Here is a 27648-nt window from a genome sequence, read left to right as displayed (position 1 = left end):
ACATTTGGCATTAAGTCCGCTATTTGTACATTGTTGTATATATTTTGTGCAATAAAGTTTAAATAAATAAACAGCAATACCAAAGATACATTGATTGAGTAAGATGCGTAAAATATGAGACAATTTCGTGCTTCCAATTTGACAGATAAACGAGATGGCGCTGTACAGCTCCAATCATTTTGTGTCATTTTTGTGGTAACTCTTTGTCCAAAGTTGACGTTTCACAATTCAGTGACGTGACCGCAAAACATATGGCGACGATATGGCGCAGTAGGTCATAGACATAGTATAGTAGTTATAGACATGAAACCGAGCGACCAGGGGTAAGAGAAAGACATATTCATGTATTGACAGGTTAATGCATGGCAGCATAATTATTTTTCTCTTTCACTCTTATAAATTTTGGTATTTCGCCATCGCCTCCTACCTATGCTGCCATAACCCGACCATGAAAAAAAAACCCGGTCGGTGATAAGGACAAAGCATGGCACTATTTTCTCTTTCCTTTTATAGGAATCGCAAAAAGACTATCTTTCTCTATCAAGGAGTGTCAGGCCCTTGCAGTAGGTACAGCGGCATCTGTTTTGAATGTCAAACTAAGGAGCACGTTTTTTTCTTAGACTTTACCTCTATATTACAATAAATTCATTTTGATATTACCTTACTGTTTTATCTAATAGATATCGCAATCTAAGAAGAGGCTAAGAAAAAAACTACCTAGCTACCTACACACCATATTGTGTGGTAGGTAATTTTGACATTATCTACTTCCGACTTGTAGATACTTCTATTACAGGGAAACCTAAAGGCAATCAAGTTAATAAAACATTTCAATTTTTGACAATGTAATTCAAGGAAATTTTAGCATAAATTATTTCACACCTTTTATTCGCTGATTAAACTGATTTAATTATTGATTCATTAACAAGATTGTTGCAGAATCTTACCTTAACCGATAAAGGAAATTGTCAATCTCACTATAGATTACTCATTACGAGCTGCTGTTTAGATGTTAATTGACACATAGTCCGAAGATTGATTGGTCGGTTTATCAACGAGATATGGCATGATGTTTTTAAGCGTCCACGCCTCATCAATTTCAAGGTGTTCGTCGGGATGAGAAAGGAACACGAGTTTACCGGCACGGTCCATTTCTTGTAGTCCCAGACGATCCTAAAATGACAAATGATATTTATTAGATAGGTATACCATAACATATACTAATCTATGGGTATACCTAGTCCGACAAGAAATTGTAGAAAATTATTGAGGGCGCCACTTCCTACGTAACTGTCACATTTTTGAAGTAAAATGCATGGCAACAATAGGGAATATTACGCGAAACTCTGCGTAGGGGGCGCCACTACCACAATCTGAGGGTCTATTGTGAAACAAGAAAATTTCTTTATCTAACATCTCTGTCACTTGCATATTCGAGCGATCAAGAGACAGATAGCGAATTTTCGGATTCGCGTTTCCCGGTAGATCCTCTGTAAGCAAACCGCCTTGATGCATCAATGTCATATTTTATTATCTCTGAAAACTTAGTCTTAAACTCTCTATTCCTCTTTACCGCACTGGTTTCATGTTCAACTCTTTCGCCCTCGAGGCAATTCGTTTTTGGAACAAATTTTCCTGAAACGAATTGCCTCAAGCACAGTGAAGAGCAAGTGTGAAGCACAGAGCAAATTTTCCTTTAAACGCCAATTACGTAAATACTTTTCGGACATACTACACCAACGTCGTTAGACAATATGACGGTTTTAAATGGGTACAGTATATATATATATACATATATGTGTGTGTATAATTATATGTATGTATATGTGTGTAGGTATATATATATATATATTTTACGTATGTTTATTGATAATAGTAAGTAGTGTTCAGATAGGACTTTTATCTCTCTGTACTGATTTTCTTTTCCGCACCAATTGTAAATTTTCTGTTTGGCCCAATGGTTGACTGGTAGAAAATGCCTTATGGCATTAAGTCCGCCATTTGTACTTTCTTGTACTGTGCAATAAAGGTTAAATAAATAAATAATAAAACATGTCAAAAACCTGTTAAAGGTACAGTATATATGTATAAGTTACTCTATGGTTTACTAAAAAGGCTAGTCCTGCACTCTGGTGGCAGAACATTGCAGTAATATCCCCTATTTAGTAAGTTTTTTTTAAGTTCCATTTGATTTAATTTCTACTATTTTATGTCGCTCTATAGATTGACTTACCTGAGACTGCTTATTAACAATGTAGTACGTGCTCGGAATCATTAGTCAATGATACATTGATAATCCTAAAGTATTTTTAAATGAATTTCCCGTCAGACATTTTGCTTTCGATTAGCATGATATCTGGAAAATAGAGCAAGTAATTACCTCCAGATAAATCTTAGACTGCTGTAGCGTCTGCATTTCCTTCGTCTGCCCAGGCGTGTAATAGCCGAACCACTCCGTCTCCCGAGGTTGCACCACACTGTCCTTCTCAAATTTCACCATCACAAAGTGCTGCAGCTTTTTAAGGTTCCATCTGTGCAGGTAGAGGTATATAATATTCCGGTTATGATATTGATACAAGGTTTAATTTCGCGTGGTGTGTGAGAAATATTTACATTTCCCCTTCCGATTAAGCTAAATAGTTAGCATTTTCCCCTATTTTATCAGAAATACCTACAACTGTTCGTTCCTACGCGAACGTTCGAAAATGGAAATTTCGTTAATCACCTTCTCTATCGCTCTTGCATATTCTAGCGATAAAGAAGCAGATAACATTTTTGATTTTCGATGTTCGCAGTAGGGCCTCTGTTGACAACGTGTGGACGCCGAGTTGCCGTGTTGATATATATTTAACCTTGCGCCTACATTTGTCCTACCCAAATGACATAGACCACCGTTATATATGTGGTATATAGTTTAAATTAAAAATACAAGTAGGCAGGAGGTTATGATAATTAATATTCTCTTTACTTGTAAAATTCATTGATGACTTGCTCGTTGTTTATATCGGCGAGAAAAATGCTTCTCTTCTTATATTCATCTTCTCGGAGTGGGTCGTGCCAATATGTCGCTGGTATAAGGGCGTCTTGGGTCATGCTGGAAAAATTTATAAAATTATTAAACACGCCGAAGATCAAAGGAAAAAAAATATGGAGGATGAATGAAAACTATAGAGAGTCCGCGAAGTTATAAACAGAACAGCCTTTAATGACTTTTATTATCAAAGGTATATCCTTCCAAGCAGTTGGTGGTTCTTTGCAAATAATTTTTTTTTCATAGTGTATTAGTGGTTAACCACTGGTTTTAATCCTTTATTACAATTATTACGTAATATACCTTAACTGAAAAATAAACAGTTGTTATCTGTTCTGTGGACGTCATAACCGGAAAAGTAAACTCATGTCGTCATTAAAGTTACGACACTTGCACTTTCTAACAGAATCAGTTCCATTGGTTAACTAGATTAATTAGTTTGCACGGTAACCGCCTATACTAATCGATTGTAGTCATATTATAATTGTAAAACGGCTACATTACTTCTTGATGGGAAACAACTTGTATCGATAGGTACATATTTGAACTAGGCATGTGAAGTTAATCCTAAGCTTATGGTGCTCCCACATTGGCTGTTATATAACATTGTGTGATAGGAACAACATGATAGTATTGACAGTTTTATTATGCTGTCCCTGTCACAAAATGTTATATACCTATCATTTTATAACAGGCAATGTGGGAGCACCATACAACGACAACAAACTTACCTGTGATACGCCGCAAACTCAAGTAGCTCTTGCATCGCGCTACAAGTCTGGTTTGACACCACTATGCAGCGTGGAAGGCCGGATATCCCCTGCTGGGGGCCTCCGAAAGAAATGTAGTTTTTGATGGGAGGCAGCTTGTGGCCACATCGCTGGATTACGGCTCGACTAAAAGTGTAGAATAAATATTAACTGTTGTTTAATTTTCTTAAGGCGCGTTCAGATCGAGAATGCGCCGCGCGTCTCTAGCGTACGATTTGCGAACCTCTCGCGCTCTGCACCCTGCCCATCGTAAATACTACGAAGTACGAATACGCAACCAGTTAGCGAACCAATTTGCAAATGTTTCGCGAATGGCGTGCTATTGCCGAATTAGATTTGAACACGCCTTTAGAATCGGACCAAGTTAACTCTGCATGGCATTTGTGATGACCCGATTACAAAGTATGGAAATGTCATCATAATTGTCATATTTTCATGAAAATATGACGTTTGTGAGACCCCACACTTCGTTGTATTAAATTCTGTGAAGAATTAGCTTTACTTAGACGGTGTTTAGAAAATTAAGCAGACATTCAACTGTTTTTGCCCCTTTATTTAGAGCTACTTTGGTCTGGTAGTTTGTATGAGAACATGGCATGGAGATTTTTCACGTCAAGAGTAGGTAAATAAGGGAACCCATATAAATTTACGACTCTTCTCTTTCCGCACAGACTATATACACGAGAGACCCAGATGTGACTTTCGATTGAAATTTACTCTCTAAGACCACTAGTCTCTCTAAACCTGTGCGTACGAATTCTTAAAATAATTCAGAGACAGAGGGAAACTTTACAAAACCAACAAACGACCTAAGGACAACTGGAAAACGCAGCCAGATTAGCACTGTTCTTTTTTACATGAAGTAGGCTCCTGGTGGGGTACGAGGGCGAGGGTTCTTTCCCACTGAACATCCCATTTTTGCGGGAACGGTTTTCTGCAGGATCTCTTTTAGTAATAAGTATACGTGCTCAGTAACGTTCACATAAGCATTATTTTTGCGGGAGGGATGTTCAGTGGGATAGAGCCCTAAGATCGGCTGAGCTCAAACTGTGCTAAATATCTGTGTGCTTACCGGCACTTAACGATAAGAGTAGGTACTGACTGCATGTAAAAACTTACAGGAACAAACTGCCATGCCCAAGTCCGATAACATTGAACCCATTCTTCAAGTACTCATCTGCTCCCAGCACCATACAAGCGTAGTTCACTTGCTTGTTAGGGTTCAAGAAATAACTGTCCTCCAATGCTATTAAACTATCGTTGCTAGTATCCATGGATAAGATGTAGACCTCCGGGATGTGTTCGTATAGAAAGAGTCTTAGGACTCCTGTGCTGATGGGAAGGCAGCATGTGTCTCCTGTCAATTGAAGAGTTTGGGTTCATTTATAAATCATGTTTGTAATTAATTTTTCTATTTATTTTGACCACGCCCCCAACTTGGGGATTTTACCACAACCTCTCCCTTATTCAATCACGTGGACTTTGAGGACTAAAGCTATTAAATTATAGTATTAGGAGTCTTTAGACACAAGTCAAGGTCAAGAATTTATTTTACCATACATTATAAATACTGCGGTGACACAAAATTTCACTACATTGCATTTAATTTGCATAATTATGCTGTTTTGCAAATATTTTAGATAATTATGTGCGGCGTATTAAAAAAAACACGACGTACGTATACCTACTTACCTACCTAAGTAATAACTTGGCACACGATTTCTGGATGAATCCTTTTCGAGTTATTCCCACCTGTCACCATCGATTTGGTACCACTGGTAAAAGCTGATATTTTTTGCTTACGCTTAGTAGGAATGACTCCTTGGTAGAATTATTATAATAACAAAACAAAAAACTAGGTACATAAAAATATCTTACCCATTCCATGCCATAATACAATAGGCAAAACTGTTTGGTTTTCTTCAGCAACCGCGATATGAATTATAAACAATATAGAAACCAAAAACTTCATTGTAAACACCAGGCACTGAACTGTAACGCCGAAAACCAAAGAATGTCTAAGAAATTTTTAAAATACCATTATACAACATACAAGTGTGTCCGTTCGATGGTTGCTCGAAATTAAATCATGCGCCGAAATGCGTGCGCATTATATCCTAACGTGGGCCGCTCCAAAACAATCAAAATTGTAAACGAAAATAGTGTTTTCGAAGCAACTTTAAAGAAAAAGATTTTTTTCGTCTGATTTTTTTAACATTTTCAAATTATAATTTTAACTTATTTTATAACCTGACTGAACACTAAAGTAAAACATACGTGTGGCAAAATAGGTTTTCTCGTTTCTGAACGGACTGTAGCCCTTTGTAAGGCAGAGGGAATATATTTCCCATCTGATTTTGAACTTTATTTTAAAACGATAGGGTTCGATTTTGCATAATTTCTGAATGGTTATGCCTTATAAAGGGGTAGAATATATTATTTTTCAAACTCGATGGGTAGGAAGGCAGGTGTCATCTCCATATAATTTACAACCTAGAAACACCAAATCTCGCTATATTGTATTGAAATGACAGCTGTATTCCTACCCATCAAGTTATAATATAAATAATAAACGTTGCCAGTCTTACGTTTAACACGTATAACAGTGTTGGGCAAAAACCAATTGAATTACTAATTAACAATTGCAGTTACAATTAGTAATTCGAATTAATAATTTCAATGACATGTAAAAAGTAATTGCGCTTTCAATTTACAATTGCAATTGCAAAATGTAGTTATTAATTAAATTTTGAAATTGAATTTAATTACTTTACATAATTTCAAATTACTTTTATTGAATACAAGTTTTCGATCATCTTTATTTCCAAAATCATATTAAAATTATGAATGAGCTTTTAATTGGACTAACCTTACAATGTTTGACTTTTAATTAAAAAAAAAGGTTAATGAGTATTTTTGCAAGATTTTGTACAAGGGGAAATAACAAAACAAATAAAAAACAGCTTTTAGGATGGGAAATCGATGGATTAAAATGTTAGATTTTTATACCATCGGGTTTTAGTTAATGTATTTAAAAAAATACAGTAAGAGTTTGTATCGAAAAAATTTTCGGCTGTTAATTGTTATATTAGTCTTCTGGCAACATAAAGAAATTGAGCAATTTAATTATTAGTTGATGTAATTGAATTGCATGTATTTGAATTTTATTGTAATTCAATTACAAACTATTTAGTTACATGCAATTAAATTAGTAATTAAATTACACAAGTTATTAATTGGGCACAACACTGGTTATAACATTGTCTGGGGATGTTTTTCCCAACATTTTAGTAGGAAAGTATATGTAGTAAAATTAAAAACTAACTTTATACAAGAAAAGTTTAATAATCAATTTAATTTCGTTGTAGTTCTATCCTGATTTACAATATTTTATTAACTTTAACTACTCGTAAATGCTTTCGCTAAGTAGGACGTTTAATTTGATTTTATCATAAATTGTCTGTCAGTTCTTTGGTAAACATCGTTGGAAAATGACGGATGGTTATTATATATTTGATTTTCTGCCTTGTAGTAATAATCCCAAGGTCTATATTGACTTATTGACCCATATTGACTTAGCATATATTTGTATGTATATTTTACTCACAATCGAAGTGAAAAGCAGAGAGTATAACTCAAGCATAAATGTTCATTTTTATCCTCGACTATATTGGTAATAATAAATTGCCTCGGATAAAAATGGATCGCTTTATGCCCTTGTTGTACATTCTACTATTTTACGCCTAAAACGTTTTTATTACGCAGCAGTGTATGAAAGTTAACACTATTCAATTACTATTCTCTGCTATCAGGTAAATTAATTATTAATAAATTGATTTATAAAAGAATTGTATCCCCCGACTTAAACAACTAAAGTAGATGGCGCTCTATGACGCCATATATTTTGTGGCAAGGTAACTGAATTAACGACTGTGTTTTGACTACCAGAGTACAGAGCCATCTACATAAGCTGTTGAAGTCGAAGAACGCATTTGTCTTAGACATTACTCATCCTATATGTATAGTCAATAATTAATAGCCTATTAAATAAAATATAATAATAATAATTAACTAAACTAGGTATTTGTTGATGATGTTGTCAATAAACCACGTCTCGTCGAAATGAAGATGTTCGCCGGGTTGGGACAGGAATACGAGTTTTCCGGCGCGGTCCATTTCCCGTAGTCCCAAGCGGTCCTGAAATATCAACGACGATATATTAAACAATGCATTAGTCGTAGACTAATAACTACTAGTCAAATCAGTTTCTTTTTTCGAACTGTCAAAACGATTTTGCTACTATGGAATTTATATGATACACTAGCATGTGACGTCACAATCAAATTACCTACTCTTTATAGTTTTATGCGAGTTTTAAAATAGAAATAGTGTCTAAAAATAACTGCTGTCCACGTTTCTCTATTAATCTTCTGGCGCTTTATTTCATGCATGGTGTAAAATTATGCAAAATATTGTACAGTCAAGTGTAAAATATGGTTATCCCAAACAAAAATGTCCCATAACTCTCATGTGGGGGAATGAACACTGCCCTGCTTATCGTACCTATGTGCAGTACCTGCATGAAAAACATCGTTTAAATAAAGAACTATTCAAAGAGAACAAGATAAATAATTGCATGACTTTTTAACTGCGACTACTGCATATGTTGTTAGCACGGCAAAATAACTATGGGGGCATATTTTTGAGTAAGTTATATTACACTTGACTGTCATACAAGAAACGTGTTTTCGTTTTTTGCGTAATGGTACGGAAGTACGGAACCCTTCGTGCGCGAGTCCGACTCGCGCTTGGCCTGTTTTAATTTACTTCAGCTGTGAGCAGTGCGGCAGAAGGATAGGAAGCGATTGGAGGCTTTTGAGATGTGGTTGTGGAGATGAATGGAGAGAATAAGTTGGACGGAGAAAAAAACGAACGAGGAAGTGCTGCGAATTGTGGGAGAGAAGAGAAACCTGCTGACAGTGTTGGCCGAACGCTAATGCCATTAACCATTAAAAATTAACAATTAAAAAGGTTAATGGCCATTAACCATTAGCCATTTAATTCGGATTAAAGTTAATTCGGATTAAAGTTAATTCGGATTAAATTTTTGAGACGTTAATGGCCATTGAAGTTAATTCGGATTAACTTTAATTCGGATTAACTTCAATGGCCATTAAAGTTTCTAAAAATTTATTAGAATTACTCTCAATTGCATCAACGTCTAATAAAATTACATTCGTGACATTTTAAAATGAGACAGCAAAATGACCCTGACTGAACCCTGGCAGTAGTAGCAGTACCTACCTACTACCTAGTAGAATTCTGGTTTGGTGCAACATAGGCACACGCTGTTTTAGTCATCCGACTCGTCTTGATGAGCACTTAGGAGAGCGGTACCCATGATAGAGCTGATGCTGAACCCTGGCAGTACCTAGTGGATCTAAGGTTTGGTGCAACATAGGCACACGCTGTTTTAGTCACCCGACTCGTCTTGATGAGCACTTAGGAGAGCGGTACCCATGATAGAGCTGATGCTGAACCCTGGCAGTACCTAATGGATCTAAGGTTTGGTGCAACATAGGCACACGCTGTTTTAGTCACCCGACTCGTCTTGATGAGCACTTAGGAGAGCAGTACCCATAATGGAGGTGATGCTGAACCCTGGCAGTACCTAGCGGAACTAAGGTTTGGTGCAACATAGGCACACGCTGTTTTAGTCATCCGACTCGTCTTGATGAGCACTTAGGAGAGCAGTACCCATGATAGAGCTGATGCTGAACCCTGGCACTACCTAGTGGATCTAAGGTTTGGTGCAACATAGGCACACGCTGTTTTAGTCACCCGACTCGTCTTGATGAGCACTTAGGAGAGCGGTACCCATGATAGAGCTGATGCTGAACCCTAGCAGTACCTAGTGGATCTAAGGTTTGGTGCAACATAGGCACACGCTGTTTTAGTCACCCGACTCGTCTTGATGAGCACTTAGGAGAGCAGTACCCATAATGGAGCTGATGCTGAACCCTGGCAGTACCTAGTGGATCTAAGGTTTGGTGCAACATAGGCACACGCTGTTTTAGTCACCCGACTCGTCTTGATGAGCACTTAGGAGAGCAGTACCCATGATAGAGCTGATGCTGAACCCTGGCAGTACCTAGTGGATCTAAGGTTTGGTGCAACATAGGCACACGCTGTTTTAGTCACCCGACTCGTCTTGATGAGCACTTAGGAGAGCGGTACCCATGATAGAGCTGATGCTGAACCCTGGCAGTACCTAGTGGATCTAAGGTTTGGTGCAACATAGGCACACGCTGTTTTAGTCACCCGACTCGTCTTGATGAGCACTTAGGAGAGCAGTACCCATGATAGAGCTGATGCTGAACCCTGGCACTACCTAGTGGATCTAAGGTTTGGTGCAACATAGGCACACGCTGTTTTAGTCATCCGACTCGTCTTGATGAGCACTTAGGAGAGCGGTACCCATGATAGAGCTGATGCTGAACCCTGGCAGTACCTAGTGGATCTAAGGTTTGGTGCAACATAGGCACACGCTGTTTTAGTCACCCGACTCGTCTTGATGAGCACTTAGGAGAGCGGTACCCATGATAGAGCTGATGCTGAACCCTGGCAGTACCTAGTGGATCTAAGGTTTGGTGCAACATAGGCACGCGCTGTTTCGGTCATCTGACTCGTCTTGATGAGCACTTAGGAGAGCGGTACCCATGATAGAGCTGATGCTGCACCCTGGCAGTACCTAGTGGATCTAAGGTTTGGTGCAACATAGGCACGCGCTGTTTAGGTCATCCGACTCGTCTTGATGAGCACTTAGAAGAGCAGTACCCATGATAGAGCTGATGCTGAACCCTGGCAGTACCTAGTGGGTCTAAGGTTTGGTGCAACATAGGCACACGCTGTTTTAGTCATCCGACTCGTCTTGATGAGCACTTAGGAGAGCAGTACCCATGATAGAGCTGATGCTGAACCCTGGCAGTACCTAGTGGATCTAAGGTTTGGTGCAACATAGGCACACGCTGTTTTAGTCACCCGACTCGTCTTGATGAGCACTTAGTAGAGCGGTACCCATGATAGAGCTGATGCTGAACCCTGGCAGTACCTAGTGGATCTAAGGTTTGGTGCAACATAGGCACGCGCTGTTTAGGTCGTCCGACTCGTCTTGATGAGCACTTAGGAGAGCAGTACCCATGATAGAGCTGATGCTGCACCCTGGCAGTACCTAGTGGATCTAAGGTTTGGTGCAACATAGGCACGCGCTGTTTTGGTCATCTGACTCGTCTTGATGAGCACTTAGGAGAGCGGTACCCACGATAGAGCTGATGCTGAACCCTGGCAGTACCTAGTGGATCTAAGGTTTGGTGCAACATAGGCACGCGCTGTTTTGGTCATCTGACTCGTCTTGATGAGCACTTAGTAGAGCGGTACCCATGATAGAGCTGATGCTGAACCCTGGCAGTACATAGTGGAAGTAAGGTTTGGTGCAACATAGGCACGCGCTGTTTTGGTCATCCGACTCGTCTTGAGGAGCACTTAGAAGAGCAGTAACCATGATAGAGCTGATGCTGAACCCTGGCAGTACCTAGTGGATCTAGGGTTTGGTGCAACATAGGCACACGCTGTTTTAGTCATCCGACTCGTCTTGATGAGCACTTAGGAGTGCAGTACCCATGATAGAGCTGATGCTGAACCCTGGCAGTACCTAGTGGATCCAGGGTTTGGTGCAACATAGGCACACGCTGTTTTAGTCATCCGACTCGTCTTGATGAGCACTTAGGAGAGCAGTACCCATGATAGAGCTGATGCTGAACCCTGGCAGTACCTAGTGGATCTAAGGTTTGGTACAACATAGGCACACGCTGTTTTAGTCACCCGACTCGTCTTGATGAGCACTTAGGAGAGCAGTACCCATAATGGAGCTGATGCTGAACCCTGGCAGTACCTAGTGGAACTAAGGTTTGGTGCAACATAGGCACACGCTGTTTTAGTCATCCGACTCGTCTTGATGAGCACTTAGGAGAGCAGTACCCATGATAGAGCTGATGCTGAACCCTGGCACTACCTAGTGGATCTAAGGTTTGGTGCAACATAGGCACACGCTGTTTTAGTCACCCGACTCGTCTTGATGAGCACTTAGGAGAGCAGTACCCATAATAGAGCTGATGCTGAACCCTGGCAGTACCTAGCGGAACTAAGGATTAGTGCAACATAGGCACACGCTGTTTTAGTCATCCGACTCGTCTTGATGAGCATTTAGAAGAGCAGTACCCATGATAGAGCTGATGCTGAACCCTGGCAGTACCTAGTGGGTCTAAGGTTTGGTGCAACATAGGCACACGCTGTTTTAGTCATCCGACTCGTCTTGATGAGCACTTAGGAGAGCAGTACCCATGATAGAGCTGATGCTGAACCCTGGCAGTACCTAGTGGATCTAAGGTTTGGTGCAACATAGGCACACGCTGTTTTAGTCACCCGACTCGTCTTGATGAGCACTTAGTAGAGCAGTACCCATGATAGAGCTGATGCTGAACCCTGGCAGTACCTAGTGGATCTAGGGTTTGGTGCAACATAGGCACACGCTGTTTTAGTCATCCGACTCGTCTTGATGAGCACTTAGGAGTGCAGTACCCATGATAGAGCTGATGCTGAACCCTGGCAGTACCTAGTGGATCCAGGGTTTGGTGCAACATAGGCACACGCTGTTTTAGTCATCCGACTCGTCTTGATGAGCACTTAGGAGTGCAGTACCCATGATAGAGCTGATGCTGAACCCTGGCAGTACCTAGTGGATCTAAGGTTTGGTACAACATAGGCACACGCTGTTTTAGTCACCCGACTCGTCTTGATGAGCACTTAGGAGAGCAGTACCCATAATGGAGCTGATGCTGAACCCTGGCAGTACCTAGCGGAACTAAGGTTTGGTGCAACATAGGCACACGCTGTTTTAGTCATCCGACTCGTCTTGATGAGCACTTAGGAGAGCAGTACCCATGATAGAGCTGATGCTGAACCCTGGCACTACCTAGTGGATCTAAGGTTTGGTGCAACATAGGCACACGCTGTTTTAGTCATCCGACTCGTCTTGATGAGCACTTAGGAGAGCAGTACCCATGATAGAGCTGATGCTGAACCCTGGCAGTACCTAATGGATCTAAGGTTTGGTGCGACATAGGCACACGCTGTTTTAGTCATCCGACTCGTCTTGATGAGCACTTATGAGAGCAGTACCCATAATGGAGCTGATGCTGAACCCTGGCAGTACCTTTTTTTTTTTTTTTTTTTTATAGAGGGGGAATGCGTTACGCATACCACCCAGGCGCAGGGACGGGCCTGGGATGGTTATGTGGGACTCCCATACAGGCTAATGGGACCCATGGTTTACCCACTAAACCCCCTCTGTTGCCGCCTCACTGCTATACGGCGAGGTCCCAGGAACGCCGAAGTACTCTTCCGCAACCTCGCCAGCGGCCGTCCGGACTCGGACCCGGCTCTTGTGCCTTCACCTCAATGGGCGCCTTGTTTGCGCCCGCCCACGCAGGGACCTTTGTGTAGGCGACAGACGTCCCCGAGCCTGCCGCCCACAGGGACCCTTATGGGGGTAACCGGCGGTCGTATGCCAACCGCCGCCGCCCCACGCGCTTGCGGCGCATTGGCTGAGAGGTCGGATCTTCCTCCCTGCCGCGTTCCGCTGCCTCCTTCTGCACCATCACGTCCTCACAGAAAGAGGCCACCGCCTTCCATAGACTCTCCCCACCAAGCATGGCTTTCACCACCGCTGGCAAGGAGAGGTCTCTTCCCACTGCGGCCACGAGTGCGGCCCGCTGCTCCGCCCACGCTGGGCATCCAGCCAGCGTGTGTAGCGCTGTGTCTTCAGCGTCGCCGCAGTGGTGGCACTGCGTCGTTGGTTCCCGTCCCGCCCTCCTACACAGGTATCTCCCGAAACAACCGTGTCCCGAGAGGACCTGGGTAAGGTGGAAGGAGAGGAACCCCCCCTTTCTTTTGACCCATCGCTCCAGAACGGGTCGGATGGCTTCGACAGTCCAGTGGCCGGCACTTGGCGCCTCCAACCTTTCATTCCACTTGTGGAGGAGCACTCGACGGGAGTCAAGTCTCCACCGTCTGACCTCCTCCAGAGGTGGTTGGATCCCCTCAGCCCGCGCCTCAGTGACACGCCAATAAACATCAGCGAGCACTGCTGCGTCGAGGTCCCAAGGCGGAGTCCCCGCCAACACGCACGCTGCCTCGTAGGAGACGGAGCGGTATGCCCTCACCATCCTGACCGCCATGACACGCTGTGGCCTTCGCAATTGGGCCTGATTTTCGGCGGTCAGGGAGAAGGCCCAAATGGGCGCCCCATATAGGGCCATGGACCGCACTACACCCGCGTACAGTTTCCTGCAGCCCACATTCGGCCCACCGACATTGGGTAGAAGCCGGCTAAGTGCCGACGCCGCTCCAATTAGTTTGGGAGCAAGTCCCTCAAAGTGTTTCTTGAACGTCCAACGGCTGTCAAGGACTATGCCTAGGTACCCTGGCAGTACCTAGCGGAACTAAGGTTTGGTGCAACGTAGGCACACGCTGTTTTAGTCATCCGACTCGTCTTGATGAGCACTTAGGAGAGCAGTACCCATGATAGAGCTGATGCTGAACCCTGGCAGTACCTAGTGGATCTAAGGTTTGGTGCATCATAGGGACACGCTGTTTTAGTCACCCGACTCGTCTTGATAAGCACTTAGGAGAGCGGTACCCATGATAGAGCTGATGCTGAACCCTGGCAGTACCTAGTGGATCTAGGGTTTGGTGCAACATAGGCACACGCTGTTTTAGTCACCCGACTCGTCTTGATGAGCACTTAGGAGAGCAGTACCCATAATGGAGCTGATGCTGAACCCTGGCAGTACATAGTGGATCTAAGGTTTGGTGCAACATAGGCACGCGCTGTTTAGGTCATCCGACTCGTCTTGATGAGCACTTAGAAGAGCAGTACCCATGATAGAGCTGATGCTGAACCCTGGCAGTACCTAGTGGATCTAGGGTTTGGTGCAACATAGGCACACGCTGTTTTAGTCACCCGACTCGTCTTGATGAGCACTTAGGAGAGCAGTACCCATAATGGAGCTGATGCTGAACCCTGGCAGTACATAGTGGATCTAAGGTTTGGTGCAACATAGGCACACGCTGTTTTAGTCACCCGACTCGTCTTGATGAGCACTTAGGAGAGCGGTACCCATGATAGAGCCTTACCACCTACCTTAGATCCACTAGGTATTGCCAGGGTTCAGCATCAGCTCTATCATGGGTACTGCTCTCCTAAGTGCTCATCAAGACGAGTCGGGTGACTAAAACAGCGTGTGCCTATGTTGCACCAAACCCTAGATCCACTAGGTACTGCCAGGGTTCAGCATCAGCTCTATCATGGGTACCGCTCTCCTAAGTGCTTATCAAGACGAGTCGGGTGACTAAAACAGCGTGTGGCTATGTTGCACCAAACCCTAGATCCACTAGGTACTGCCAGGGTTCAGCATCAACTCTATCATGGCTACCGCTCTCCTAAGTGCTTATCAAGACGAGTCGGGTGACTAAAACAGCGTGTCCCTATGATGCACCAAACCTTAGATCCACTAGGTACTGCCAGGGTTCAGCATCAGCTCTATCATGGGTACTGCTCTCCTAAGTGCTCATCAAGACGAGTCGGATGACTAAAACAGCGTGTGCCTACGTTGCACCAAACCTTAGTTCCGCTAGGTACTGCCAGGGTTCAGCATCAGCTCCATTATGGGTACTGCTCTCATAAGTGCTCATCAAGACGAGTCGGATGACTAAAACAGCGTGTGCCTATGTCGCACCAAACCTTAGATCCATTAGGTACTGCCAGGGTTCAGCATCAGCTCTATCATGGGTACTGCTCTCCTAAGTGCTCATCAAGACGAGTCGGATGACTAAAACAGCGTGTGCCTATGTTGCACCAAACCTTAGATCCATTAGGTACTGCCAGGGTTCAGCATCAGCTCTATCATGGGTACTGCTCTCCTAAGTGCTCATCAAGACGAGTCGGATGACTAAAACAGCGTGTGCCTATGTTGCACCAAACCTTAGACCCACTAGGTACTGCCAGGGTTCAGCATCAGCTCTATCATGGGTACTGCTCTTCTAAGTGCTCATCAAGACGAGTCGGATGACCTAAACAGCGCGTGCCTATGTTGCACCAAACCTTAGATCCACTATGTACTGCCAGGGTTCAGCATCAGCTCCATTATGGGTACTGCTCTCCTAAGTGCTCATCAAGACGAGTCGGGTGACTAAAACAGCGTGTGCCTATGTTGCACCAAACCCTAGATCCACTAGGTACTGCCAGGGTTCAGCATCAGCTCTATCATGGGTACCGCTCTCCTAAGTGCTTATCAAGACGAGTCGGGTGACTAAAACAGCGTGTCCCTATGATGCACCAAACCTTAGATCCACTAGGTACTGCCAGGGTTCAGCATCAGCTCTATCATGGGTACTGCTCTCCTAAGTGCTCATCAAGACGAGTCGGATGACTAAAACAGCGTGTGCCTACGTTGCACCAAACCTTAGTTCCGCTAGGTACTGCCAGGGTTCAGCATCAGCTCCATTATGGGTACTGCTCTCATAAGTGCTCATCAAGACGAGTCGGATGACTAAAACAGCGTGTGCCTATGTCGCACCAAACCTTAGATCCATTAGGTACTGCCAGGGTTCAGCATCAGCTCTATCATGGGTACTGCTCTCCTAAGTGCTCATCAAGACGAGTCGGATGACTAAAACAGCGTGTGCCTATGTTGCACCAAACCTTAGATCCATTAGGTACTGCCAGGGTTCAGCATCAGCTACATTATGAGTACTGCTCTCCTAAGTGCTCATCAAGACGAGTCGGGTGACTAAAACAGCGTGTGCCTATATTGCACCAAACCTTAGATCCACTAGGTACTGCCAGGGTTCAGCATCAGCTCTATCATGGGTACTGCTCTCCTAAGTGCTCATCAAGACGAGTCGGATGACTAAAACAGCGTGTGCCTACGTTGCACCAAACCTTAGTTCCGCTAGGTACTGCCAGGGTTCAGCATCAGCTCCATTATGGGTACTGCTCTCATAAGTGCTCATCAAGACGAGTCGGATGACTAAAACAGCGTGTGCCTATGTTGCACCAAACCTTAGATCCATTAGGTACTGCCAGGGTTCAGCATCAGCTCTATCATGGGTACTGCTCTCCTAAGTGCTCATCAAGACGAGTCGGATGACTAAAACAGCGTGTGCCTATGTTGCACCAAACCTTAGATCCATTAGGTACTGCCAGGGTTCAGCATCAGCTCTATCATGGGTATTGCACTCCTAAGTGCTCATCAAGACGAGTCGGATGACTAAAACAGCGTGTGCCTATGTTGCACCAAACCTTAGTTCCGCTAGGTACTGCCAGGGTTCAGCATCAGCTCCATTATGGGTACTGCTCTCCTAAGTGCTCATCAAGACGAGTCAGGTGACTAAAACAGCGTGTGCCTATGTTGCACCAAACCTTAGATCCACTAGGTAGTTCCAGGGTTCAGCATCAGCTCTATCATGGGTACTGCTCTCCTAAGTGCTCATCAAGACGAATCGGATGACTAAAACAGCGTGTGCCTATGTTGCACCAAACCTTAGTTCCGCGAGGTACTGCCAGGGTTCAGCATCAGCTCCATTATGGGTACTGCTCTCCTAAGTGCTCATCAAGACGAGTCGGGTGACTAAAACAGCGTGTGCCTATGTTGCACCAAACCTTAGATCCACTAGGTACTGCCAGGGTTCAGCATCAGCTCTATCATGGGTACTGCTCTCCTAAGTGCTCATCAAGACGAGTCGGGTGACTAAAACAGCGTGTGCCTATGTTGCACCAAACCTTAGATCCACTAGGTACTGCCAGGGTTCAGCATCAGCTCCATTATGGGTACTGCTCTCCTAAGTGCTCATCAAGACGAGTCGGGTGACTAAAACAGCGTGTGCCTATGTTGCACCAAACCTTAGATCCACTAGGTACTGCCAGGGTTCAGCATCAGCTCTATCATGGGTACTGCTCTCCTAAGTGCTCATCAAGACGAGTCGGGTGACTAAAACAGCGTGTGCCTATGTTGCACCAAACCTTAGATCCACTAGGTACTGCCAGGGTTCAGCATCAGCTCTATCATGGGTACTGCTCTCCTAAGTGCTCATCAAGACGAGTCGGGTGACTAAAACAGCGTGTGCCTATGTTGCACCAAACCTTAGATCCACTAGGTACTGCCAGGGTTCAGCATCAGCTCTATCATGGGTACCGCTCTCCTAAGTGCTCATCAAGACGAGTCGGGTGACTAAAACAGCGTGTGCCTATATTGCACCAAACCTTAGATCCACTAGGTACTGCCAGGGTTCAGCATCAGCTCTATCATGGGTACCGCTCTCCTAAGTGCTTATCAAGACGAGTCGGGTGACTAAAACAGCGTGTCCCTATGATGCACCAAACCTTAGATCCACTAGGTACTGCCAGGGTTCAGCATCAGCTCTATCATGGGTACTGCTCTCCTAAGTGCTCATCAAGACGAGTCGGATGACTAAAACAGCGTGTGCCTACGTTGCACCAAACCTTAGTTCCGCTAGGTACTGCCAGGGTTCAGCATCAGCTCCATTATGGGTACTGCTCTCATAAGTGCTCATCAAGACGAGTCGGATGACTAAAACAGCGTGTGCCTATGTTGCACCAAACCTTAGATCCATTAGGTACTGCCAGGGTTCAGCATCAGCTCTATCATGGGTATGGCTCTCCGAAGTGCTCATCAAGACGAGTCGGATGACTAAAACAGCCTGTGCCTATGTTGCACCAAACCTTAGATCCATTAGGTACTGCCAGGGTTCAGCATCAGCTCTATCATGGGTATGGCTCTCCGAAGTGCTCATCAAGACGAGTCGGATGACTAAAACAGCCTGTGCCTATGTTGCACCAAACCTTAGAACCATTAGGTACTGCCAGGGTTCAGCATCAGCTCTATCATGGGTACGGCTCTCCGAAGTGCTCATCAAGACGATTTAAATGACCAAAACCGCGTATGTCTGTGTTGCACCAAACCAGAATTCTACTAGGTAGTAGGTAGGTACTGCTACTACTGCCAGGGTTCAGTCAGGGTCATTTTGCTCTCTCATTTTAAAATATCACGAATGTAATTTTATTAGACGTTAATCCAAATTGAGAGTAATTCGGATTAATTATTTGACTTTCATGCCCATTGAAGTTAATCCGAATTAAAGTTAATCCGAATTAACTTCAATGGCCATTAACGTCTCAAAAATTTAATCCGAATTAACTTTAATCCGAATTAACTTTAATGCAATTGGTTAATGGCGGAACTAATGGTTAATAAAATTGATCAATGGTTAATTAAAATTAACAATTACGGCCAACACTGCCTGCTGAGAACCATAGAAAATAGACGAGGCAGAATGATAGGTCACTTGATAAGACACGACACTTTCTTTAACACTATATTAGAAGGCAAGATAGAAGCGAGAAGAGGCGGCGGAAAACCACGAGCAAGCTACACACAACAACTGAAGGCGAAAGCAAATGTCGTGTCTTACAGGGACCTAAAGAACCTGGCCGAGGACCGAGAAAACTGGCGCATACTCCACCGACAAGAGCCATGCTCTTAAATTATGATGATGATGATGATGTGAGCAGTTACAATAGTGACTTTAATCGGCAATCCTTAATTATCCCTTACCTCAGTATATATTTTGGACTGCTGTAGCGTCTGCAGCTCCGAGGCTTGCCCTGGAGTGTAGAATCCGAACCATTCTGATTCTCGCGGCTGCACCATACTGTCTCTCTCAAACTTCACCATCACGAAGTGTTCCAGCTTCTTCAAGTTTGATCTGTAGATGTGTGAATCAACTTTTAAAACACTGATTTCGTGTTTAAGACTCTAGCAAAGAAAATTAGATTTTTAAAAACCATGTAGATTTTTAGGGTTTCGTACCCAAAGGGTAAAAACGGGACCCTATTACTAAGACTCCGCTGTCCACCTGTCCGTCTGTACCAGGCTGTATCTCATGAACCGTGATAGCTGAAATTTCCACAGATGATGTGTTTCTGTTGCCGCTATAACAACAAATACTAAAAAGTATGGAACCCTCGGTGGGCGAGTCCGACTCGCACTTGGCCGGTTTTATTTTTACTTTTTTGTTTACACCCCCCTCCCCCCAGGTCTAATTTCGAAAGCTAAGGTGTATTTAGAATACCTGTAAGTCTCGTTGATCGTCAATTCGTTGTTGATGTCGGCAATGTAAATGCTTTTCGTATTATATTCTTGCTCGTTGAGCGGATCGTGCCAGTAGGTAGCCGGGACCAGCGATGACTGGACCCAACTGAAATTAGGTTAAGAAGATGCAAGATAAAAAAAATTAAACTAAAAAGGAGCTCACTAAATATCTGAATCCACCATGACGAGCAAAGCGAAAAGTAAGCCCGCAAGGGCACTACCTCCCTTTTCTCGAAGCACTTCGTCGTTTTTTTGAACACATAACTTGGGTTTGGATTATGCCAGATAAACAAAATTCTCGGGATATGATGTCAATAGTGGACTTATTAAGCATATAAAGGGGGTGAAAACGGAGGTAGAATTTTGTATGGGGAATCAAAAACCGCTGAACCGATTTAGTTGAAATTTGGTATGGAGATAGCTTTTGTTATGGGGAAGGATATAGAATAGTTCTCAATCCCAAAACCACTGCGTAAGGGTGAAAAAGGGGTGGAAAAATGGCCTTAGGGGGGAAAAGGGGGTTGGAGTTAGTATGCGGAATCAGTAAAAAGCAGATTGTATAAAAGATACGTATTTCAGGATTTTTTGTAAATCACCCCCAACCTTTTAAATTTCAAACAACCTTCAAAAAGAAGTGAAATCCCACCAAAAACATTTTCATGTAAAATAAGTAAAGTAAAAATGTCATACATATATGTACATATAAATTATTTATAGTCCCAAAAATCAACTACCATCTACTAGAAAATAAAGCTTGCTAAAAACAAGGTCAAACAGTCGTTTTCCTCGCGCTATCATATCGTTATCGGATACCTATTGTCCATTTGCCAGTAAATACTAAATAATACTTGTAGCAGAACATAAATAATGTGTATTTATGAAATAAAACTATGAAATCGGATTATTATTATATCGCGTATATTGAATTTATTACATCCCGACGTTCCGAACCCTTTACAGCGTTCGTGGTCAACGGGGGACTGAGGAAAAACTACAATGTGCAAACGTACCCACATACAAAAATAATAAACCATAATAAATTATAAACTTTAAGGATGGTTATACATGCAAAATCGGTTCATGAGGCTAGTTATACATTACAACTATTTTCAAGTAAAGATATACGCGATAAAGCTACGCCGGGTCTAACCCAACACCTCTGACCCGAGAAGATTGAATTCCCTCCTAAATTGTAGGCGGGAATCCCAATATGGGACCGGCAAGAAACTCGGCGGGACACATCTCAGCGGCAGTTTTATTTCATGAGTAACTATCGCGGTAACCGAAGACAATATAATGTGTATTTATTCAAGAACCTGTCAAGGTCTGTGTGCTGATCGTGATCGAGTATGGAAATCGAGTGCAAATACTGGCGTCTAATATAAACATCGCTTAGATGTAACTAGCAACTACCTAGCAACAGAAATGTACCATAAGTAAATATTCGCGTATCGATATTTATCAGTTATCACTGAATATTTAAATACAAATGCCAAGTGACTACATCTCCGAAGTTTTCACGGCTAATCTGCAGAAGCGATTTTGAAATTTGACATACAAAACGCTTACCTAACTTGGCTGCTTGACGGAATGGGATGGAAATGTTTAGGTTAGGTAGGGCGTCGCTAGGGGGGGAGCAATGTTTCTCCTGGAGATCAAATATTAAATACATGTAATTTGTGTATGCCCCACCTCCCCTCATCGACAACAGTGATTCTCTACCAAACAGTTTGTCTGTCTATATTTATGTAGTTGGTAGATGTTTAGGTTTTATTATAAGGCGATACCAATAGTTAGTAGGTATAGGTACCTACATATAAAGTAAACGCTATGGCTATCGTCAAGTACTTAGCGGGCAAACTAATTCACAATGGATATGGCAATAAATAATAGAGTAATTGGTTACGAAGGTCATCCAAGGTCAATCGACGTACACTAAAGAATTGATAACAATATTAACAATCCCATTTTATTACTCGTATCTATACTTCCATATCCATATTGGGTGGCATTTGCGTAACGGGAATGTTAAGTGCGTGACAATGAATTAGCATGGTATTTGGTGATAAATAACATCATAAAATGTGGAACTTTGCCTCAAACCTCTAATGTACACCCAGTTGCAAAAATATGACACAATCCATTTGTAGAGGTGGGTCAAAATTATTTTCGTTGTCTTGTTTCTGACCACTCTGTCATGCTTCTATTTTCGTCTTTTATCAAATAAATAAATAAAGACATGCAATAGCATGTCTTTCTAGCTGCAGGTTATAATTTTCTCAAGAAAAATTAAAAACTAAATTTCACCCCACACAAAAAGCTCCACTCCGTCACATTTTATGGGGACCAAAAACAAGACAAGGAAAAGAATTTCGACCTATGTATAAAAACCTGGAATACGAACTTGTAGGTACAACACAGGTTGTGTTTTTAAGCAAAATATTACTACCAGTGCCGATATGTAGGTAGGTACCTACTATTTAATTTTTACGAAAATTGTTTTTGAGTCATGAACATGAATCTGAGTCAGGGCTCAAAAACACACTTTTTTACGCACTAAGTGTCACTTCATATTAATCACAGGACTTTGGTTAAAAAAACCATTGACTCATATATTACTTCGTAAATTAGCAAAGACGGAATAAAGTCCCCTCAGTCATCATGCCTTCATTATGTCAAGATTTCGGGCTAATAACCAGTTGTATGAAGTGAACACTCTAAGCTTAGGTACCTACTTATTACTCTATGACAAAACATACCTCTGACATAGAGAAATAAGTAAGCATAGAGTGTTCACTCCATACATCAGTTTTGTTACCAAAACGCTTATTATTTTCGTAGTCGACATCTAGCGTCAACTAGCGGATCAGTACTGCTACTTGACAATAGATGTCGCGACGAAGGAAGTCTAATGGTCAACAATTTTCCTTGCCATTAACGCCATGGCCAACAATATGATAAGCGCCATAGTTGAGTAGTTCCCGTATGTAGTCGCATGACTTGTGGGACACCGCCATGCAGTGCGGGAGCCCGTACACGCCCTGATGCTGCCCGCTGAGGGAAATGAAGCTCTTGACTGGAGGTAGCTTGTGGCCGGGAAAAGTCTAAATACGAAACTTACCTCTCATAAGTCGCATAGTTGAGCAGCTCCTGTATGTAGTCGCATATCTTGTGAGACGCCGCCATGCAGTGCGGGAGGCCGTAGACGCCTTGGCGCTGCCCGCTGAGGGAAATGAAGCTCTTGACTGGAGGTAGCTTGTGGCCGGGAAAAGTCTAAATACGAAACTTACCTCTCATAAGTCGCATAGTTGAGCAGCTCCTGTATGTAGTCGCATATCTTGTGAGACGCCGCCATGCAGTGCGGGAGGCCGTAGACGCCTTGGCGCTGCCCGCTGAGGGAAATGAAGCCCTTGACTGGAGGTAGCTTGTGGCCGGGAAAAGTCTAAATACGAAACTTACCTCTCATAAGTCGCAAAGTTGAGCAGCTCCCTTATGTAGTCGCATATCTTGTGGGACACCGCCCTGCAGTGCGGGAAGCCGTAAACGCCTTGGTGCTGCCCGCCGAGGGAAATGAAGCTCTTGATTGGAGGTAATTTGTGGCCACATCGCTGGATCATGCCTCGTCTAAAACCGAAAAGTTTTAGTGTCACATTAGGAAGTTATTTTTTGTAAGTAGAAACACTAATAAATATATTCTGCCGCGAATTTTAATGCGCGCCGCGATGCTCGAGACTGAGGTCACTTGCACGTCTAGACATTACTGTTTAAAATCGCTATTCCTAGACAGTAAAAGGCGTAGAACTTTGTATTGTACACACCACAAGCTATAGTTAGGAAAGTTTCAAATCACGTATCTATTGCTGGGTTCAGTTCTGACCAATTCACTTGACTAAGTTTTAGAAGTGTGATTTATTCAGATGCTTTCAGTGAAAGTCTTATTATTCAATTTTGAATTTAGCTAGAGATGCAAAGGTAAATTAGTATAATACCTACTATGACAATATTGATAATGTTAAATAGGTACCTAGGTCCTAGGTAGGTACATAATTTAGTGCTGTATCATATCATAAAGGTCAAAGAGCGGACATACATACGTATACAACAGATAAATGGAAGACAAATAGAGTTTACCTCTAAAATTAATAATAATTTAAATATAGCTGCAGCTTCATAAAGTTCAATCTTAGCTAACTTAGTAATTTATAGAAACCTAGGGACACATAGGTAATTTCATGTTTGAGAAAAGAAAGTGTTAATTACTTCCATTTCAACATAAGGTTTCCAAACAAATATAAGTGTGTGTTCTTGCAACACCAAGTAAAGATGTAGATAACAGCATATAACAATGACAGATCTGATAATTTTTCTGTGAGTACCCAAGCAAGGCTTTCCTTTAGAGATAGCTAAGAATAGTGTACAACCTTTAATGACGATATAAAGTTTATTGGACATCTACTTTTATGTTATTTAAACATAATATACCTACAGATAATAATGTTACAATATCAGTCCCCATGTAAAATATTTTGAGTAAGTATGGGTTGCTAAGATATCATTTTATGCTCAATTTGTATGGTCATTCATCATCAGTTCGTATATTACTCATTGCTAGACCAGGTAAGTTAGCCTGGCCCTGGCTAGGTAGCTCGGCTGGCCCAGTGTGAGTTAAAAACTCACATTATTTATTAGCAGATGTATGCGGCTTTTTTAGAACAAACAGAACTAACCAAAAAGCTTGTATAATATGTACTAGGGCTGGGTGTATTGGGGATGGGTTGGGAGGAGGTTACCCAAGCTGGCCAGGACCGGAGTCAGCAGAGGGTAACAGGATAAAAAGAAGAAGAGTATGTACTAGGAAACACTAAATAAAGTTTAAAGATACATTAATTCAAGCTATGATTTGAATCAGATCGAAAGTTACAAGTACTTAGAGTACTTGGACTGATGTAGTTTTATCGATGGCGCTTAGCAAAGATGTGCCTAGCCTATGATACTAAATATATAATTGTTAAATGTTTTTTAATATATAACCAACCACATGGCTCAATATATTAACCAATCCTTTAAAACACTGATTTAAACTAATTATTATTCACAACGCCATCCTCGAAACGTCGGAAGTAAATTTAAAACTTATTTTACGCAATCCTTTAAAATTTTCCAGTCCTAGGAGTAGCAATGGGCAGAAGCGAATGGAGGAAACTATTTTATACATATACTACATTGCTCAACCATAAGGAAAAAGCAAATAAATAAACAAATATTTAAGACTTATATTGACCGGGATATAGACCGTGATTACCTTTTGTATAGACAGAGCGCTGTCTACACAACTTTGACACCCACCCGCTATCTTCAGTCACCCGTGAACATGATGCATGTAACTGCGTCGAAATATCGGGAGCTCACAAATAATACAAAAGGTAATCACGGTCTATATCCCGGTCAATATAAGTCTAGTGAAACTAACCGTGAATCATTCAAAACTCTAAATATTTAAGAATTTTGCACAGATCAACCTACTCCCACAAGTTCAATAAGGCTTGTGTTTTGGGTAAGGAATGCAAAACTAGAAAAACTACTTACAGAAACTGGCATCCCTGAGAAAAGCCGATCACATTAAAGCCGTTTTGCAAATTAGGGTCCGCTGCTAGTACTTTGCATGCATAGTCTATTTGGTCATTAGGGTTCATGAAGAAACCACTCAACCGGTCCTCAACAGAGTCGTTCCCGAACCGTAGGGATGTGACATACACATTTGGTATTTGCTCTTCTAGGAATTTTTTGAAGCCACCCAGACTGTAGAATGCACAACAAGTGTCACCTAAAAGTAAGGCAATAGTTAAAAACTTTTCATAATATTTTTATGTGTGGTTTCAAACATCTTACATGTCAAATCAAATCAAATGCAGTCAAATCTTTCGCAGCTTTCGCAGATTTGATAATAATTCAATTAGAAATCAAATAAAAGGATGCTCAAATATATCATATCATACCCATTCCATGCCATAGTACAATTGGTGTCGGTGTTTGACCGGCCCCGACGATTATAGCGTTAATTAAACTAATTACCGACACCAATTTCATTGTTTATAAGAGATAGTGACACCAATATACAAAATTAATTATTAAAACCGCTTTTGAACAAACTATGCACTGATCGAATATATTCTTAATCACGGATTTTATCTTAAATTAACCGTTTTTTCATTCATTCCGAAAGCCACAAATAATAAGACCGAACACCACAACTGTAATATTGAAATGAATAATTTCATATTCAATTCAATAACAAAGAACTGTCATCGTCGGTCAATAACATGTCAAAATTGAATTATCCGCTAATGCGCGCGCACGGTTTGAGGATCAACTCCAAAACTAGTGATAATGTTTTCTTAAATTATGAGAAGTATGTTTTGCTAAAAAGTAAATATAGTCTGGCAAACCAAATTGTCAGTAAATAAAAACAAAAAAACTATACTCATCCTTTTCTTTTGGGTGCTAGTACTAGTGTAAGACAAATATATATGATCATGACCTATATTTGTAAAATGTATACTAAAAATGTAAATTAATTAGTGATAATTTAATATAACTATTTATTATACTGAAAATGACGTGTAAAATACTAAATTTTATTAATAAATATCTGAATCTGAATCATGCGCCATGTTGCGGAATTTCATTGGAACTAATTTCTTACACTAGCAATAATTTTAATTATAGTTGGTCACTTGGTTGTCACTGTTGTCAGTGTCATTGTGGCGGTTTACTTGAATCCATACTTGAATCATACTTAAGTGTTGAATATTAAACAATAAATGACAAAAAATGCCTAAAACTATTCATAGTTAAGAGCGAAACATTGTAAATAATAAACTGCTGGAAATGAACCGTTCGGGAAATTAAAATATTTCGCTACGAAACATTTCCAAATCAGCATCAGTTTTTTCTGTTTGTTAGAATGGCTTTTGCTGCCAGGGCTGCCAGGGCACTTTGCCAACGTCAAGTTTTTTATGGATAACCCGAGGAGTGCACCTATGATTTGACAGGTAAACAAATCAAAATGTCATTATACTCATTATAGTCTGGTTTTTACAACTTGGTTATTGTAGTGTTATGGTATACAAGCGAGGAAATAAATACAGTAACAAATATTTACTATGGGCTTTGGAGACGATCAATCTTGTTAATTGACAATGTACCAGAACCTAAGATGTAAGGTTACGGAGTATACCTACCTTTTTTTACCTACCTAGTAACATATGATCATCATCATCATCATGGTGGCCTTTTGGTAATTTAATCTTGGATGTAGGCAGACGCCTAAAGGGAAGACTCCCTTGGATATAGTAACATGATAGACGAAATAACTTTTTAGCTATAGAGCTAAGCTGAGCTGATGGTGTGGCTAATAGTAGCCACACCATCTGGTATGTTACGACTAAATTAAATATTAAGTATCTGCAGTCATTAATAAAATTTCTAGGGAAATCAGAGGCATTTATTACGCGGATTACGAGAGAAGGTCGTTCCTACTTCTCAGGAGGAACGACCT

General features: G+C 41.7%; 2 protein-coding genes across 2 annotated transcripts; both read right to left on the bottom strand.

Annotated features, from left to right (window-relative positions):
• Positions 1–868: 868 nt before the first annotated feature.
• Positions 869–5948, bottom strand: LOC134745269 (palmitoyl-protein thioesterase 1-like). The gene is made up of 6 exons (XM_063679261.1): positions 5680–5948; positions 4921–5158; positions 3763–3927; positions 2969–3094; positions 2381–2531; positions 869–1173 (listed from the first exon to the last, which is right to left on the bottom strand). The coding sequence occupies exons 1-6, from the start codon at positions 5771–5773 to the stop codon at positions 1006–1008; spliced, it is 942 nt and encodes a 313-aa protein (XP_063535331.1). The 5' UTR covers positions 5774–5948; the 3' UTR covers positions 869–1005.
• A 1287-nt stretch (positions 5949–7235) lies between these two features.
• On the bottom strand, positions 7236–26328 carry LOC134745536 (palmitoyl-protein thioesterase 1-like). The gene is made up of 6 exons (XM_063679594.1): positions 26087–26328; positions 25677–25914; positions 23550–23714; positions 20071–20196; positions 19554–19704; positions 7236–7998 (listed from the first exon to the last, which is right to left on the bottom strand). The coding sequence occupies exons 1-6, from the start codon at positions 26175–26177 to the stop codon at positions 7873–7875; spliced, it is 897 nt and encodes a 298-aa protein (XP_063535664.1). The 5' UTR covers positions 26178–26328; the 3' UTR covers positions 7236–7872.
• Between the last annotated feature and the right edge of the window lie 1320 nt (positions 26329–27648).

This window comes from Cydia strobilella, chromosome 11 (genome assembly GCF_947568885.1).
Source record: "Cydia strobilella chromosome 11, ilCydStro3.1, whole genome shotgun sequence".
NCBI classification, from domain to species: Eukaryota; Metazoa; Arthropoda; class Insecta; order Lepidoptera; family Tortricidae; genus Cydia; species Cydia strobilella.
Note: the sequence above shows the minus strand (reverse complement) of the source record. Positions and strands in the feature narration are given on the sequence as shown.